Here is a 19,555-nt window from a genome sequence, read left to right as displayed (position 1 = left end):
GAATCCCCTAATATACGAACGTTCTATTATCCGCATGATCTGCTACCCGCACGTGCTTTCTCATGTCGAAGCATTCGAGTCATTTGAATAAAATAATTTTTGGAAAAACAATATAACCAAATTCGAAATACATTAAAATTGCACTAAAAAGTATGAAATAATTTCTAGTTAATTGATATGAATACTCACCAGCTTTAGATATAATTGCTTAAAAGTATGAAAGAATTTCTATTTAAACTTCATGGAAAGGTTATTAAAATTCCACTAAAAAGTATGAAATAATTTCTAGTTAATTTATATGAATACTCATCAGCTCTAGATATACATGCTTAAAAGTATGAGAAAGTACAGTGAAAAGTATGAAAGAATTTCTATTTAAACTTCATGGAAAGGTTATTTAACATAATTTAATATAAAGGAAATAGAAATTATTTCATACTTTTAAGGAATCATATCTAGAACTGGTGAGTATTCGTATCAATCAACTAGAAATTATTTCGTACTTTTTAGTGCAGATTTAATATTTTGTCAAAGTCGGTTATATTTTTTTCCACAAATTATTTTATTTCTCATCAGCTCTTGATGAATTTAGTTAAATTATTAAATACAGCTTATTAAATACAATGCAATCTTTTGGAAGTCGGTTAAAAGGGACTTGTATGGTTTGAGGCACAACGGGAATGTAATTCTACTCAGCTGCTCACAATACACAATTTATGTGATTTAGCAGAACCCTTTTGAAAGAAGCTCAATTTTGTTAATTCGTAATTGAATAAATGACATTTAACGCGAAAGAAAGTAATTGTTCTATTATCCGAAAATTCCACTATCCGGCCACTTTTGTCTCCCTATTAGTTCGGATACGGGAGTCTCTACTGTATTTAATATACAAGTTCGATTTTGCAATCCCCTCGCGATAGAGCATGGTATAAATCAGCTTTTGTACCGAACTACGAGAATGCAGTGTTTGCTTTAAATATTCAGAACTGCGTAAAAGAATCCCTGGTAGAAAGAAACCAAAATTAACATGTCGACTGCAACGGTACTTTTCAGGATTCCGGTGTAGAAATCAATTTAATTTAATGTTATATTATCAAAAACTTTGATTATTGTATATAGTAATCACCGAGAAGCGAGATAGAATGTGCTTTTAAGGAGAAAAGATTTTACGAATTGAAATATCCTTTTAATCCATTTAAAATTCGTCCATCAAGTGGTTAGACAATAGACAATCGAACTGAAGTTAGTAAATCGAACCAACCTTTTTGGCCAACCTAATATTATATTAGAAAAACTCTTGTTCTTTTGCAGAATGTAATAGAACTTAGGCCGATCGCACACGGGCGTAACTGATCAGTTTCAAACCACTCTGAAACTAGTTGCATGCAACCGTGGATCTAGGTAAAACAAAGATAGTGAAGTAGGTAAAATAAAGAACGCAAACAGTTTGCAACACTAATTTCAAATCGGTTGCGCCCAAGTGCGATCGGCCTTAATAGAACTTATATTCTTCAATATTCTTAGAACAAAGGACTTACAATTTAGAAGAACTGCTTAGATAACTTCCTTGGATAGAAGAGAAGGAATTCGACTGTCTGTGGTACGGTCGTTACTCGTTTCGGATGGGTGTCCTTGGATGGTGGATAAACACTAATTACCGGACAATGTGTCGAACACGTGTACTCGATCTCTCGACTCGGGTTAGAATGAATTTACGTGTTACCCCCTCTTAGATCGAACAGGCCCATCTTTCGGGTTTTTCCTTCCCCACTTCGGTCGCGATCAGTAATTTTCGCGGTCACGGATAATCCCAAAGAAAACCTACGCACACCGAATCACAATATTATGCCTCTCCCCTCCTTGAAAAGTATTCGTTTCTCGAAATAATATATGTTTAACAACAATTTCATATCTCATCGAGACGTTTAACTTTTGTTTAACATATTTTTTCAAAGGACCATTGTTCTATATTCCTTTAGGAATTTGTTCTCATAGGTAATGAAAGTTACGTCTACATGCTATTTAACGAAATATGCTTCCTTTTGACCCAGGAAGTGAAATATAATTTTTATGGACAATTAGATTTTCAACAAAATCGACAGGCAATTCCCTTGTGAATTCCTGAAAAAATGTTTCTTTTATTTAAAAAAAATTGAGTTTTCTGAATTGATCTACAATAAAAAAAATGTTTCAATCCGAAATGTTTGTTATTAAGAGATCTACGAATTTTTGAAAACTGGACAGCTTTTTATATATTTTTCCGTCAAAAAGTACTAAAAAATAGACTTTTCGAAATTTTTTAAAAATTCTTCACCTAAAAACATGCTGTTTCCTGTTTTGATCATTGAAATCCGCTTAACCAAAGAAAAATTATGATTGAATTATGAATTATTTTTCAAATTTTAGTCGAAAATCTGACCGATTCGGCACACAGTAGAGGATACACGTATCTATGTACATTGTCTAGTGACTCGCATGAGATAACAGATAGAACAAAATTATCTAAACGAAAGTTGTACAGTATGAAAATGTCCACATAATTGCGAACACAATTTTTATGCACCGAGTGGTGAAAAGATTTGTGGTAGGGGGAATATTATTAAAAATAAATTTTCTTTTAATTTCTCACCATGGCATTATAGAATGTTAAAAACCATTCAACTTTATATTTAACATTTTTTTAATATCTCTTATAGTTTGAGAGATATTAGCAAAAATATAAATACCCAGAATTACTTCGAAAGGTTGTTTCTACCTTTAAAACCGTTTTTGAGTCAAAATGGACTTTATTACTGAGAAAATTCAAATTCTTTATCGTGTATCTATTGTCAAACTTCCCTTGTTAGACTACAACAAGTGATATGAGAGAATGCTAAAAACATTGTTTAAAAATCATAAATCAGTTTCATTTATACCGTCTAGACTTAACAAAAAATATAATTATTGTATGTGAACTGACAATTTTTCTGCTCGTAATAGTCTGGTTCGAATTTTATTGTCTACTTACAGATCGTGAGTACTTATTTGTAGAAATAATTCGTTTTCATATTATAAGAAAATCTCAATTAAGCCTCTATTTACTGAATTTCTCAAAAGTTTTTAAAATCTAGGGGTCCATCTTGGTGTTGTATCATTTTATAGAGTTGTCTCTAACGAGCTTCCAAAAGAAAAAAAGCTTGTGCCGCCAATTAAAAACGAACTTCATAGAAGTGGACTCGAAAGTTACAATAGGTTTCAAAGCGTTTAATTAATACAGTACCGTGAGAAAATTGACGGGACTTATAAATCCTGGCTGTAAATAAAGGGTTAACAGACGCAAAGCGAATAATCATATGCTTATCTGTCTAACAACTATGGAGCAAAGAAAGCTTTACCCGTCATTCTGAAGTAAGCACGATAATAAACACACGTGGTAACCGCAAGCTTGCCATTGTCTAGCGCTATTAGCGATATCTAAATGATCTCAAATTAGCAAGAAGTCTTTCAATGCGATGTAAACAGAAGAATGAACTTCGCTATTCTAGTGTTAGCAAGATCGAATGAAGAATTAGTCCAGAGTTAATCTCTTTCCAATTGTCGAGTAAACCAAATTTCTTTTTATGTAAATTGTCGACAAGCACAAAGAAAGAAATGGAGTTGAATTTCAAAACAATTTATGCATTACAAACTTTCCTACGCGTATTAAATAATCAATGTGAACTTGATTGATTAGACTTCTCTAGTGTTCAAATGTAAAAATGTAAAATTGCTTGCATAAGAATTGAATAAAAAATTAATCGAACGTTGATCTCTTTTTCTATTATTATCGAGTAAGGCACATTCCTTTTTATGCAGATTGTCAACAAGCAATATGGATGAAGAAGGAAATGGAGTTGAATTTAAAAACAATGTATGCATTACAAACTTTCCTACACGTATTAAATAATCAATGTGAACTTGATTGATTAGACTTCTCTAGTGTTCAAATGTAAAAATGTAAAATTGCTTGCATAGGGATTGAATAAAGAATTAGTCGAACGTAGATCTCTTTTTCTATTATCAAGTAGGGCACATTCCTTTTTATGTAGATTTTTAACAAGCATTATACACGAAGAAGGAAATGAAGTTAAATTTGAAAACAATGTATTCATTACTAACTTCCCTACAGGTATATAAATATTCAACGTGAAGTTGATTGATTAAACTACTGCAGGGTCGAAACGTGAAAATGTAGAATTGCTCGTACAAGCAAGAATGATGTTTCGTACCTCCTGCTCTTGGCGAGATAGAAACCTCATTCTCGCTTGGAGAAATTATTTTGTTCCATTCAAATCTTAATACATGTGTTTTGTCAGTCACTTTTCCTAAAATAAGCATTAAAGCAAAGATTTCATTCCAAAGTTGATGTTTCGTTATTTATTTTTAATGCAGATTGGGAGAAAATGAACAAATCAGAGAAAAGCCATTTTTGCCATTATTCCAGTCATTATACTTTACATTTTGAGAAATCTCGGAAACACGATTTCGTGGAAAACTCGTTAAAATATGCCAGACGGTCTAGTAATCGGACACGTCTCGCAAATATTCGCTAATCTCGTTATCGTCTCGAATTTTCAAATAAAACTTTCTATACATATGTATATTCTTGAATGGTTAAGTTTAAAATGTACCATTGTACTGGAACTTGTACCATTGACATTGTTCTTAAGTCGTTCGTGTGATAAATTTATCGTTGGCAAAAACGGATTTAATAGAGCAATAAAACGTTACACCCCCCTTGTTTCGTGTTCTAAATAACGTAGTCGATTGGAATGCCTTGAAGGCGAGCAGACATTTTTTCAAACCATTTTTAAAGTGAAATTTGATTGCTTTTATTTAAGTAACGATTTATTTAAGTAACGATTGAGCAAATTCAGATTGCAAAATGGTAAAGGACTTTTCGATTCATTTTTATATCAAAAATCGATTTCGCGAAAAAGTTTTACATATTTGTTATTACTTTGTATAATTACAATACATGGGGACTATAAGCCACGAGAAACATTTTTATTGTATCGAGGAAACGTTTCATCTTAAAATAAACAATGAGTGAGTTTTATTCGTAAGGATGCGAAGTCGTATAACACCTAATGTACCAATCTTGTATTTGTTCCTTCTTTGCATTCATTTAATTCGTGCTTTACATTACTTCGCATTTGCACTTGATTAGATACCTCTCTTTAAAATTCTCCAATTCGGAACGCCAGTAGTTTCTTGAGGCCACTGGTCACACCCTCTAGCTCGGGTAATTCGGGATTGTTAAACCCGTACTGTAGCTATATAATAATCAAATATAGCTAAAGCCCCTGAGGGCAAGTAACTGTGAACAATTTACGATCTTACGATTCTTACAGTTTCTTATTACGTGTAGCAATCACTTCTGAATATTTTGTTCCTCGAGTAGATTTCTTTGAACTCTATTCACGACCATTCTTCCCTACAAGTATATCTTTCAAGGTTATCCTTTCCTGGGATATTCACATCTGAGAAGAATGTTAAATTATAGTAATAATTATATTAATAATGTTCTTCTATTAAAATACAGTCTACGTACCGAAAGGTTACTCAAGACCATAGGTACATAGATAGATAGATACAGTTTTTATTCCAGCTTTTATGCCACGAAATGGACTTGGATTACAATCCACTAAACCATATACACCCTCGCTCATATCACCATACTCAATATCTTACATACTAAACTTAAAATTAATAACCCTTAATCTACATACATCGAATCCTTAAACTACCTTTAACATTAACTTTGGTCTCTTTCTATTTTACATTTTTTACTGCCCGTTCCTTTCCTTCCTCTTCTTCTCAATCTTCCTTACCCACTCTGCTACCCTCTCATCCGACCTCCCCTCTACCAACGTTTCCTCTTTTAATTCTCCTCTTTCTAACTCCTGGCAGTCCTCTATGAGGTGTTTCAGCGTCTCTTTTTCCAATTTGCACAAACCGCACTTCTCAAGACTATAGCGATATAGGTGTGAACGTGTTTTTCTTGAATCTGAATACAATTTTCTTTGGTACTTTTCTTTGATTGATTGGTAATTGACAATTGATTAATTGTAGTTGCTACAATAATTGATTCTCACAATTACAAAATTTAATCGTCAATTGCCACAAGCAACTGATTTTTATTAAAGTTATCCTCGTATCTAGAAAAATTCGTCTCCCTACCATCGACCAATCATCCTTGTCACTATCATCGATATATGTATAATATGTATAGAAGAAAGAGATAGGTAACCCAGAAAATATACGGAAATGCCACACCGTGCAGCTCAAAATGCCGCATGCGGCTTGGATGCTTCGCGTCCCACGTTCCTGGCTTAAGCTGTGCCATCCATCTTGCGTTTTTCGAACAATATGACACGTTATTCGATAACAGAGTAAACAGATGCTCGCGTGTACCAACAACGCGAGATATAGTCGACGCATTTCCAGTCGCATTTCATGCGGTTATATCAGCCGTTATGCTTGTCGCGCGGTTCTTCGTGTGTCTCGAATATCGCTGACATTATTATGCCAATGTCCTTACATCACCGTGAGCTGGTATATGCTAATATTGGTAACGAGTACGCGAGTACTATCGATTATCGATATCTGATGCTCTACAATAAGAAGGATCACTAGGCGATGTATAGCGATCGGTTAAAGAATTTAGAGCCACTTGTAACGACGATATCTGCTGGGTGTGTACGATTACGATCCACTTTGCGTCTAATGAATGCCATCTAGGAGACTAAGGCAGCAGAGTTTGGAAGAAAGTTTGTTTATACATGTGTATCGATTGTGTGGCACGTGGTTTGTTAAAAGGATACTTTTTGGAGGTTCCGTTGGTTTCGCAGTGATCTTGGCCTTTAGAAATAAGGCTACATCCATGATGATTGTTATGGATGCATAAGTTGTAAATCTATGTTATAAATGTATCTTTATTATTCTGAAAATTTACATATGTATGCATGTATATATGTGGATATGCAAGTTATTGGCAAAATAGAGATACATAAATGATGATTGTTATATTGTTATGATGTACATGATACACAAGTTGTCATTAAAGTATATAATATTAAAAAAATTACAAGAGATAACAATCATTATGCATCTTTATTTTGATAATAATTTATACATGTACATAAATACTTATATACATGAATAAGTTGTAAATCTGTACTATAAATGTGCATCTGCTTTTATAAGAATTTACATATGCATGTATGTATATGTACATATATAAGTTATTGTCAAAATAAAGATATACAAATAATGATTGTGATCTCTTGTAAACATTTAAGAAATGTTTCAAATAAACCTCAAGCAGGCCTAAATTTGAGACAAATGAAGTTAAGTAAACTTTCTCTCCACCTTCTCTAATAAAGAGACTGAAAAAAAAGAATAGCAATTGATAATTCCGACACAAGTGTTCAAACGTAATTCGGCCATTCTCGATTTTCACCTTATTTTGACTCGTTTAGACATTCTATATAATTTGTTGCGATTGCGTATTTACACGAATGAACGCACATATGCCAGGATGTTAAATATCGTTTACGTGGTAGTACATATAAATCTGTTTTCCTGTGTTATAAAGTTGAGATTCTCCGTCATTGCCACTAGCTGTCTTCGCAACCAAATAGAGAAGAAAGAAAAGAGGGTGGTCGTAACGTTAGATGGATTGGAGCCATGAGAACGGATCAATTAAACCCAGTTTCCTCTCCTGGCCAGCAATTTTCCAAAGCTAGCACGCTAGACTAAACAATCTGTGTCGAGGAAATTCAATTTTGTCTATTACGGCTCGAATAGGTCTCTAGTTGCCTACTATTAATCTTGCTTTATCAAGGAAATATGGCACATGTAAATGCCAATTGAAACGATATAATTTACCACAAGTGCTTTAATTACACAATTACCGTTAACGAGTTAACGGCGATGAAACAACAAATTTTTCAAGCTTCACCTTTTCAAGTCACCTTCTTAGTGACTCGAGTTTTTGGAGATTCGATGTCCTCTACTTTGATATAGACAAAAATTGGGAATTGAGAAATATAAATGTAAATTATGAAATATAAATTGCTATCTACATCTATATACTTATATCTACTTTGTGTTAGATAGAAATTGAGAATTGAGAAATATAAATTAGAACGAAGTTTGTGTTGTAAAAAGTTCTATGATCCATTTACATTGCTATTTCTCACATGAAAAATACGATAACTCGATGAAATCAAATAATCCGAAAGGAAAAATAATCCAAATTTTATTTTACATATTTCCTTCTCAGAAAAATAAACCTTCGATCTGACGATCTAACTCTGAGTCCAGCAATAGTCGTGAATCAGACCTGAAAGAACAGAGATTCATGATAATTTGCATACTTGTACACGTATACCCATGTGGCCCCTACGCATGAAATACCTACTAAATCGATCAATTTCTCGATACTTCGTCAGATCATTTCTTTAACCTACTTAGCCTTGAACTTTCTTTTTGGAGTAATCAAACTATTGTTGTGCTTCAAATTATATGGGATTCTAAAAATGTATCGAGATTAAAATAGGATGTATTCATGAATTTTAATACTTACAATGATATTCAATGGTAGATTTATACTATAAAAAAAGCTATACACTTCTCTTTGGTTTTCTAAAAATGACAACAAACAATCAAAAAGATTCTTCTATTGAATAAATAATCAAGACTTATTCAAGTTGTTCGATAACTCCTACACTGATCGTAAAAAAGCACAAAATCATTTAGATATTCGGGGAAGTAAGTAAACAAGAAGACGCAGAAAAATGGAGCATCAACTTTTCAAAGCTCTTTTATGAAAGCTGAACGTCATAGTGCAGGCATAAAAATAAAATATCGGAGCAATCTTTCTCAATTTTCCATTCCTTCGTCGTGCACGAATATTCAAATAACTTCGATTCTGTCGGTAGGCGTGGATTTTCTAAATATTTGGTCAAGTATGTTTATCGACGTGTTCACGATGGCTGGATATGTGTGTGTGCGAGAAACAAGCACAGACATAACCGTATACACGATGAGGGTCGATGGGAGAAAAGAGACACGGATAGCGGATAGAGGCGGCCTGCTAGATCCGTCGCTAAAAATACACGTCGCAATAAACTCAAGGGTGACGTCCACCACATAGATACGACGTTTTTAGCTGCCCTTAGTTATATTTTCATTCTCCTTCTTTCGAGTTGCCGTTTAAAACGGATCTTCCTTTTGTGACCGACTGAATCTTGTGTCTGGCAGTTGCAGAAATTTTCTAAATTTTCTAATGTTTCTAAACAAGTATTATCAGCACTGTGGTTGTCGTAATTGTAGGGGGTGTGTGATAATTGGAGGTTCTTCAAGAAAAATAGAATTGAAAATGTAGAATGAAATTTTTCCATATAAGCCTTTATTTTCGAGAAAATCGATTCTGAAAACAATTGGGGCATCCGTGCGTATCGAGTATGGCGTGTCTAACGCGTCTGACTATTGCTGGTTGTTTCTACTTGATATGGTGTTTATAATCATCGAGGTTGCTAATGATATTATCTGTTTTAATTGGTTCTAAGTAGGTACAAGTTAGATTTCCTCTTGGTAGACCACTGTATCATGCATTTAAATTGTTGAAGGCAATTAGGTTAATAGTGTCTTGTTTTATATCTGAAATCATACAATATGATCATTCATCCTACAGTGGTAAAACAGTATATTTTTTAAGTTTGTTTTATTATTTAATTATTCTAAATACACATCGAGTAGTTCCAGAATTATTTCCTGTAGTGAAATAACGAACATGTGTGAAACATTAAATAAACGTGAAATTAATGCTTAGAAATGCAATTACAAGCTTCCGTCTAGAGAATATATGAGTGCAAACAAGTTGTACAACTTGAGTATTAGCCGTGAATGCTCTATTTCTGTGAAAATTGGTGGCAAAGAATAAAATTACAATGTCGACGTATCGTCTTTGTTCTTTTACTTGAATTGTAGATCTCGATGACAGGAAAAAATTTGTTGTATCCTTGCACTAAGTTTAGTATGTAGTTCGGCCAAGTTACCACATATGCGGTCGAAACACCTATAGACGCTCAATTCGTATAATACGACAGAACGTCTAATGACGTCATGGACGTTTAGCCTCGTATCGATGGAACGTGTAGAAACGTCGTGGTTTTTATTAGAGGTTCTCCAGTTGGACTTTGTTTTGTTTGAGTTGATGTTGAGGCGCTTTTAAGTCGACTTAAATAGTGGATTTAGGGGTGGCTACGAAGGTCTTTTCTGTATATTTTTAAAAACGCAACAGTGCAATCAAATGATCTAATTTTAAACATTTGTACGCGTACGTTTTTAAAAATTTATGATCGTATCGTATTTTTCTTAATTGTAGATGTTCTATATAATAAATAGACTGCGGATCTTTATGCATTTATAGGAAATTTGAATTTGCAAGACCCTACAGAATGCAAAGAATATGCAAGAATATAAAAAAAAATTGAAAGTAAAGTTCATGTTATAATATTTACAGAATAAAATAAATTCTTATTTAGCTTTCATTTTTGTGGGCACGTACGCGAAGATTTTATTTTGTATAATGATCCACAGTCTAATAATAAATAACCTTTGTATATAAATTATAGCGAATCCTGTATAATCCTGAAGAAAATTTTTGTTATACGTGAAATGAAAGTTTGGACTTTTGGGAATAATGTTAATAATAATTATTATATTAACGATGTTCTTGTATTAAAATAGAGGATAGATTTTAACATGTTTTTATCGAATCTACAATTGTAGCCTTAATTGACAGTTGATCAATCGTACCTTGCTAAAATAATTAATTCTCATAATAATAAAATTTAATTGCCAATTGTTACAAGCAATTAATTTTCGCAATTAACAACTGATGATGAATCGCGAATCATCAGTAGTCAATTAATGACAGTTTGTCCAAGACTGTTCGACAGTTGGATCGCCGTGGAAAGTCGTTAACACGAACGAGCTCTAATTTGCACAATCATCGTTGATACAATTAATTGAACGATAATTGTAAAGTGTACGGATTATTGCACAATATATCGTTCGAGGCGGACGTGTTGGATGGCATTACAGCGCTGCTACGACATTATCGTTCCAACTCGATGTACAACTAGTCGTACAATAAATCGTTACGTCTATGGCCTCTATTTAATGGGCACACTGCACGCCAAACGCATCCCTTTCCTCTTTGCCACAAGCTTCTAGTTATCGAAACACCAGATAGAGTTACGTATGCTTTATAGTAAACTATCAAAACTCCGATTGCAGTATTTGGGTTGGGACTGTCATCTTTTGAAGGAGTGGTTTAAAGCTTTCCCGATTTAACATTTTCTGGAGGGGCTAAAATTTGTAGCATCCAAAAACATTAATAACTTTCTCACTTCTTATAAAGATCTGTATTACGTTCTATAATATATGAATCATACTGACTAACAATAAGTTTGGTTGTTTTATATTATAAAGATAGATTATTAAAGGTAAAGGATTTATTAAATTAATTTGTTATTATTAAACGCACGAATAATTTGAAAATAGGATAACTCGGTCAACAAAAATTGTATAGACTCGCTTCTCTTCTGCAAATTCCTTGTTAAAATGTGCATTTTGCGATGATTTTGTGTATCATTTCCGAAAAAACCAGTACGATTCAAGCAGCACCATCAAACAATCAACTTTTAAAGAAGAAAAAGTGTTCAAAAGTTATTATTAAGATTAGAAATAATTTCCTACGAAATAAACAAAAAATTGTATCGATACAATGAAAATTGATGGAGTTATACACATTTGAAAAATGGCAAAATTCTGATATATTATTTTGTTGCGTAGTATATTCATCATAAAATGCAACATTAAACATAAAATGCAAATTGAGACATAGTTTGTATATAGAAAAAAATAACGCTTAAGCGTTATCAATGATTAGAAATGATATAAAACGTTTAACGATAACAAATATATCTCGACCAATTTGTCCATTATCGAAAAATACTTGCTTGAAAGTTTTCGTGGGATCATTAGTAAGCTGAAAGTAACATGTTTACGTAATTTTAATGATCTGAAGCACAGGAAAATTAATTAAAAAAAAAATTTAGATATAAGTAATTTGTTTGCGAAAAAACCTTTGGGAAGTAAATTACCATTTAAAAGAATTGTTATTAATTTGCAAACGCTAGATTAAATGTAACAGGAAACACTTGAAACTAAACTATGCGAGCTCTCAACTTTATAGATACATAGCTTGTTAATATAGTATATCAAAACTCTGCAGTGCGTCAGACTAGGTCATGAGTAATTAATAACGGTAACTACAATTACTTTCTAAGCGATTTATGCAAATGGAATTCATAACTGCAACACAAATGTGTATACTATTTTGTCAACTTTTATTCAAAACTCAATAATACACAACTCTAATTCTATTTTTATAATCCTCATAGATGAAGAATATTTACTATGCACAATTTATTTATTTCAATATCAATTGTCATTGTTTTCGATTGATGGAGTTTTGCACTTGTTAAATGTAAAAGATTATTTAACGAAAGTCTCTAGGCAAATTAAATTTTTGAATTGCAAGTCGCATCCATGTTTTGGAAAAAATTATTATATTTTAGATTGTTATCGAGGAAACTCAATTCTTATATCATTGTTTTTGTTTTAATTTTCTCCAGACGATGCACGTTTTCCAAAACATCGGTGTTTTTTTCCTTATAATCTCAGTTACTCATCGTTCGAAATACGTTACTTGTATTCCAAGATGTGAAAACACTTTTGGCAAAAGCCTGCTGAAAAGAGTGATGCTGCATTGTGCCGTACAGAGACGAGTCACTTTGTGCAAGCCAACCTTAAGAATATCCATCGCTTTTCTCTCTTTGAAACGTTTACAACTGGCTATTTGGACAACTCTTTTATTTCTATGGAAAATGGAAAATCATTCAGACAAAAGGTGTTTGACTTCGAGGGCGATTTTACGCCATATCACTTCACCTTTTTTTTTTTTTATTCTAAATGTATGAAAAATGTATGAAGTATCGATGGCACGCCAAATTCACCTTTTATTTGTTTACTTTTTAATCGAAACCTTTAAAACATGAGCCTACGAAAAACATTATTCTATCTCGATAAATAAATTCAACAATTACGAGGTAACACGAAATAGCCATCGTAAAACAACGTGCAATAACAAAATTAATTCCATTAATTTTATTAAAGTCTAATAATCTAAATAATAGATAAAATTTACATAATTTTAATAGAAATAAAAATAATAAGTTGATATTTTAATAGCAATGATAGTTTCTTTCGAAACTGTATTTTTAATCATTACTATTAATATCAAATAATCATTATTAAAGAACTATTATTATAAAGAAATACTTCAATATTAAATATTCTGTAAACTGTTAACAATATTCCCATCGTATCATAACCATTGGTTATTTCATGCTCTATCACTATGTGAAAATTTAACAAAAAGTCGGACTCACAACCAGGAAGCCTTTCCTACTAAAATTGAGATGTTTTTAGTGCGACACTATGATTTTATCGTAAACTCCGCGTAACTTAGAGATGTGAAAATGACAGAAGGGGAGAGGTTCAGAGATGGGCAAAACCCTAGGCTTCGAATAAATCTGAAGTTTGCTGATATGTTTGTCTCGTTTCCTCTTTTAAACATTTTCCAAAGAAGGAAACGAGACAAACGCATCGGCAAACTTCAAATTTATTCGAAGCCTAGGGTTTTGCCTCTTCTATCACTGGAGAGGTTATCCAGTAGATAAAATAAAATACTGTCGGTAAAGTAGAGGGTAATTATAGAGAACAGGTACATCCTCTCCGATTTCGATGATTTTTCAATATGTTGTAGAAATCAACATTGTGAATAACTTTTTCCTATACATATAACCGTCGCTCGGCCTTGGTTTCCGAGATATTTGCAAAATATCATTGCTACTACTACAATGAATATTGCGTATAGCTACGCGTCTGTGGCAGCGTGTGTGTAAGCGTTCAGTCGTCGATTGTTTAGGCTCGGAATACACGTACGCGTCTGTGAGTTCCCGTAATTTCGATGCGTATAATTTTCGCGCAAAATCCTTTCACAAAAATTGAAAAGCATATATGAAAAGCATAAACACCCCTCAGGCTAACCGTGTACACACCTGAGTGGTGCGCTGCAGTACTCGTTCTTGGGGGCTTCGTCACCAAACCCCCGACCGGGAGCGAGCCCCCGGAACCCCATTTTTTTACTGTACGAATACAGATCATGCGCTACTTTATATGTATAAATGAATTCGGAACAGATTGAAACACGAGCCGACCAGCGAATGATAGCTAACGCATACAGACTCACAGTCGCGTATGTGTATTCCGAGCCTAAACAATCGACGACTGAACGCTTACACACACGCTGTCACAGACGCGTAGTTATACGCAATATTCATTGTTGTGCAGCAATGGTATTTTGCAAATATCTCGGAAACTAAGGCCGAGCGACGGTTATATGTATAAGAAAAAGTTGTTCAAAATGTTGATTTCTACAACATATTGAAAAATCATCGAAATCGATGAGGATGTACCTGTTCTCTATAATTACCAAGTAGAGTACCGTAGTAGATAACGTGGTGCATTCTATCGGTACAACTGGGTAATGTAGAACTCTAATTGATCGAAGAATGTATTAACAGAGTGTTCTACATTGCCAACGAAGCGACCTACCTCAGCGACCTCAATCCAAACGGACAATCGACAGTGAATATAAACTGTGACGTTACTTACGAGCCACTATCGATAAAGCAGTGATCAAGAAACCAATTCTCCAGGATGCCATACTAGCCAACGATGTCCACTCAAAGAAGCAATGAAAATCGTCGATTATCTCGTTCGTCATCCGAGCGTGTAATCTTTTATACGGACAATACATCGTTTGAAACTACCCACAATCCCACGGACATCTGTCAGCGATCGCGCGATAACGATATATGCCCATCTGAAAATCGCTCGTCACGCTACCTTCCCTATCCAGATCCAAACGAGTTACAGCTAAACGACGCATTACCCCGCCAGTTGGCCAACCTCGATGACGAGCCTCAATACAATGTTTTCACTCGTTCGAAAGCCACCGGCCAAAAACAGAACAGAAACAGTTCGGAACTCGATCAGCGATCCAGTCGTCGTTCCAGCGTACAATCCAATCGCTCGCGAATAAACAGCTGCAGCAGGCCAACGTCGTTAGGTAGGAAACAATTGGGTCATCAGACTTTTCAATCGATCAGAAACGAACGCAAGTTCATTATCGCACGCATTTCGCGTGGATCTAACGATTCCGCTCCAAGTATTGATTGTATTTTCGCGTGGAAACAAAGCAAATATTAATTTTGAAATTTAAAAGAAATGATAGAAGATAAACGTATTCACTTTTAATTTCATCCGTTTCAACTTGTTTTCGAATGTATGGTGTATTTTTTCGTATAATTTTGGTACACACACACACATATATATATATATGATCAAAAATTTATTTTATACTAATTGTTTTATACTGGTTGTTTTTTTTTTCTTTTTTTTTGAACCAAGTAAAATTTGTTCGAATCACTTTTTCCTATTCTATTATTCTGTCTTTGAAACTGAACGAGTTGATTTTTCATTCCCTGTATGCTATATGAACAACATTAACTCAATCTCTTTGATTGTTTGTATTGTTACTGGACCAATTTGTATAATTCTTTTCGTCTTTTGGTTTATAGAGCTCTACAAGCTGATTATATAGTATTTTTTGTAAGTAAATTCTTTTTGAAATTTTCAGGGCTGTTTTTTTTTTTAACTACAACAAGGAGTTCTTTGCAATAGAACATACCCTAATAGCTATATCTTATTATTATTATTATTATTGTTTAGGTCATAATCAATTACTTTTTGAAATTCTGCTGTAAATGATTTTTTAAAAGGGACTTTAGAATTTTGTTTTTGAATAAACATGATACAAAGTATAGTCGATTTTATGAAATTGAATAAAGGTACACGTTACGATTAATTGTGGAAAATAACATTGCATCCATCACTTTTACTATTGAAAACTACCATCTCAAAGACCCTTTTAAAAAATTCATTATAAACCTGGACGTTAATTCAACAAAATGAAATTCGTCTCAAATAGAATTGACTTAGAAAAAGTAAGCTATAATTTAATCAGCGTGTAGGCCTCTCCGAATTGAAGTACTAAATAAGTAATAATTGAAACAAATTCGATAGTATCAGAAATTGTAGTTGAGATGATCGAGTTACCTCGTTCTCTCAATATAACCAGAGAAATGATCTTCAGGCAATGGTAGAAGAAATAGCATAAACAAGACAACAAAGCCACGAAAAGCGAGCACGGCTCGCAGAAAGGATTCCGTTCAACCGATAAAAATCGTAGCAAAGGAAGCGGAGAAGGTTACGGAAAACGCAGAGGATTTAGAGGAAGCGAGACGGCATCGAAAAATCACTATGATCATCCTGGGAACGTTTCTTTTCCTTCTAGCTGCATCGATTCTTGTCGTGGTGGTCACTTTAACACAGAGCAGCACTTTTTCGAAGCCTAGCGTAGGCTTCAAGGAACTTGCCGAGCACCGAATCCCACGTAAATGATTATTTTCAAATACTTTCGATTAAATATTCCAAGAAATTCCTGAGAAACGACGCACACTAACAAAGAGGACACTCACACTATAAATAAAGACAAAATAAGACACTAGAAAATAAAATAAACTCTTCGAGACTCACAGCTTGAGTAATGAGTCGTTAATAGACTGCGGATGTTTATGCAAATTCATATTTTTACAGATTCAGATATAGAATTGATAGTTGAATGAGTATGTTTCATCTTCTAAACAGTAAAATATGCATTTTATTGTTGATACTTTATATATTTTTGCATTTATACACGTCCTCGCTCATTTTCCCACATTTTCACTTGCCATAAATGCATAAACATCCGCAGTCTAGTTTCACAGTCTCTCCTTACAACAATATTTAAAATTGATGATAATAAACAACCTTGAGCTTCTGCTTTTTTTAAAAATTTTAACTATAGTATTTTTCTTGGAAACGCTAATCTAAACATGTACAGCTAAACAACTTTCGGTATAACTTCTTCGATATATGTACTTCGTACAATTAAGTTGAACTTAATTTGTAATGGATGTAATAGCAGAGTTTGAGTTTTTTTTTTTATTTTGACATGAACTTTGGCCAATTGACTGGATCAATTCACAGAGGAAACACTGTATGAACTTTTACAGTCTTTTAAGTGTTCTTCCAATATACTGACTGAATACGTAACAGAATAGGAAACTTAGTCTCCATATTCTTTTCAGAAATGATGTGCTTGTAACAACACTTTTATTGACTGCTTAAATGAGTTTCCACTGTCCAATGAGCTAAAGGGTGTCTTTTATAATGATATGCGTAATATTAAAAAAAAATGTAAACGTATTTTTCAGAGTCCATTCTTCATATGAAAAATAAAACTGGAAAGTCCTTTACAATTTTACGATCTAAAGCTTCGTTAACTAAATATAAGCAATTAAAGTCGACTGGCATGACTCTTGGCGCTCGTCATTTTGTATCTCGGTCACCTGATCGCGCATGCGCGCACTTAAGCTCGAGAAGCACGTGACTATGACATTCGTAATCTTGCAAGCGTTAACTGTTTATACCTCGATAACGAAACCCAGGATTGCAAAATGGAAAAGGAATTTTTCCTTCGTATTGACACGAGGAATTAATTTTGAGAATAACATTATTGTATTAATTGTAGAATATATTCAACATGTATTATGTATACTTTATGTATGTTGTCTATATTATCGTACACCATAAATGCATAAAATCCGCAGTCTAGTTATCGTCCTAATCGATTACTATTGTTTTTGGCGATTATCGAAACGAATGATAAACGTTACTAAAATTAACGAGTATCAGGTCTTACTCCAAGTCATTCTGCATACACTATGAATAAGCTAAGCTGGCCAAAAAGTTCGTTTGAATTTTAATGCGTAAATGAAAAACGATTTTTCTTAGAAATTCGATTACTCAAGAAGATACTCTCCATTTTGTTCTATGATCTTTCTCCATTTTTTGGGCAAATTCATAATTCCACGCTTATAAAATTTCTCATCTTTGAACACAAAAAGATTGATCTAAATAAATGATGTTCAAAAACTATTTCAGAATCGAAGCTCTTTCCAGTCACGGGGAATTTTGTAAACAGCAAAAGAAAAGAAAATTGAAATATCAATCTTAAAAATTTTTGTTCAAAAATAAAGTCAAGTATTCACTATCAAATGACTATACAGGGTGTCCCAAAAGTCGGGGAGGAGCCGGAAATGGGGGGTAGCTGAGACGATTCTGAACAACAATTTCCTTTGCAAAAATGTCGGATGGGGCTTCGTTAAGGAGATATTAAGAGAAAACACCGACCAATCAGAGCGCGCGTAGACCGTTGGAGCGGCCGCGGTAGCGAAGGCTACGCGCTGGCGGCCGCGCTTGTATGCGAACAAGTGACTCGACGTGCATCGAAGGACGTTGACGCTACCGCCTAGCGCGTAACCTTCGCTACCACGGCCGCTCCAGCGGTATACACGCGCTCTGATTGGTCAGGGTTTTCGCTTAATATCTCCTTAACGAAGCCCCATCGGACATTTTTGCAAAGGAAATTGTTGTTCAGAATCGTCTTAGCTACCCCCCGTTGCCGGCTCCTCCCCGACTTTTGGGACACCCTGTATAACTACTCAAGGGATATTGAGACACATGTGTAGGTTTGTTTTTATAGTAAAATTACTGTTATTTACGATCGTCTTAAAAATAAAAAATATATAAATATAAATAAATGTAAATAAACATAAATAATGTTTTGGTGTTTGGATTTAAAGTTTGAAGAAAAAAGAAATTCATTTAATGGTCATCCCTGAAGAGATTAAACAATAGATAATCAAACTAAAGTTTGCAAACCGAACGAACCTTTTGGCCAACCTAATAAATACTTAAACTATCCTACTTCTCGAACCGCTATTAACAAAGTCTTTACTGTTTCAGTGCGCAAGGAAAACGAAGAGCTGCTGAATTCTCTCAACAGAGATTTTACCGTTGAAAACTCAACGGTACCTCCCTAAGGAAGATGTTTCACAGCAGAAAAAAAATAGCTTATTTCGGTGCGCATTCGAGAGAAGTTTGGCGGGAAGATAGGAGCAGCTGAAGTATTATCAAGAGAAAAAGTAGCAGATAGAATCGCGACGAAGATTTCGTTTCAAAGTGTCACGAATGACCGTCGTAATCTGCAAGGGACGGATTTTTAATAAGATTCTATTCACGATTGTATTCGAGAAATTTTAGACGCAACCACGAAAATATTTAATTTTAGTTTATTGAACGCCATCATGGTGCGCGGCCATCTTGTCGACTACGCTAATAATACGAACTTCTAATTAAAAATTTGTAGATCCGCGATAAAGTA

At 33.9% G+C, this 19,555-nt stretch overlaps 1 protein-coding gene across 3 annotated transcripts in view; it reads left to right on the top strand.

The window, feature by feature from the left end:
• LOC128896238 (uncharacterized) overlaps nucleotides 1–19,277 on the top strand; it is a 31,314-nt gene extending 12,037 nt beyond the window's left edge. For 2 of the 3 annotated variants that reach the window (XR_008461939.1, XR_008461938.1), the window contains exons 2-4: nucleotides 14,748–15,295; nucleotides 16,382–16,681; nucleotides 19,138–19,277. Coding sequence is in view for 1 of the 3 variants with exons in the window: in XM_054159464.1 (XP_054015439.1) it covers nucleotides 14,902–15,295; nucleotides 16,382–16,689 (702 nt within the window). In the remaining 2 variants the exon portion in view is untranslated. Of the gene's footprint in view, nucleotides 1–14,747; nucleotides 15,296–16,381; nucleotides 16,807–19,137 lie in introns of those variants that run through there. The other variant, XM_054159464.1, reaches the window with a different exon arrangement.
• Nucleotides 19,278–19,555: the final 278 nt, after the last annotated feature.

This window comes from Hylaeus anthracinus, unplaced genomic scaffold (genome assembly GCF_026225885.1).
Source record: "Hylaeus anthracinus isolate JK02 unplaced genomic scaffold, UHH_iyHylAnth1.0_haploid 0, whole genome shotgun sequence".
In the NCBI taxonomy this organism is placed as follows: Eukaryota; Metazoa; Arthropoda; class Insecta; order Hymenoptera; family Colletidae; genus Hylaeus; species Hylaeus anthracinus.
This window is presented reverse-complemented; position numbering and strand designations above follow the sequence as displayed.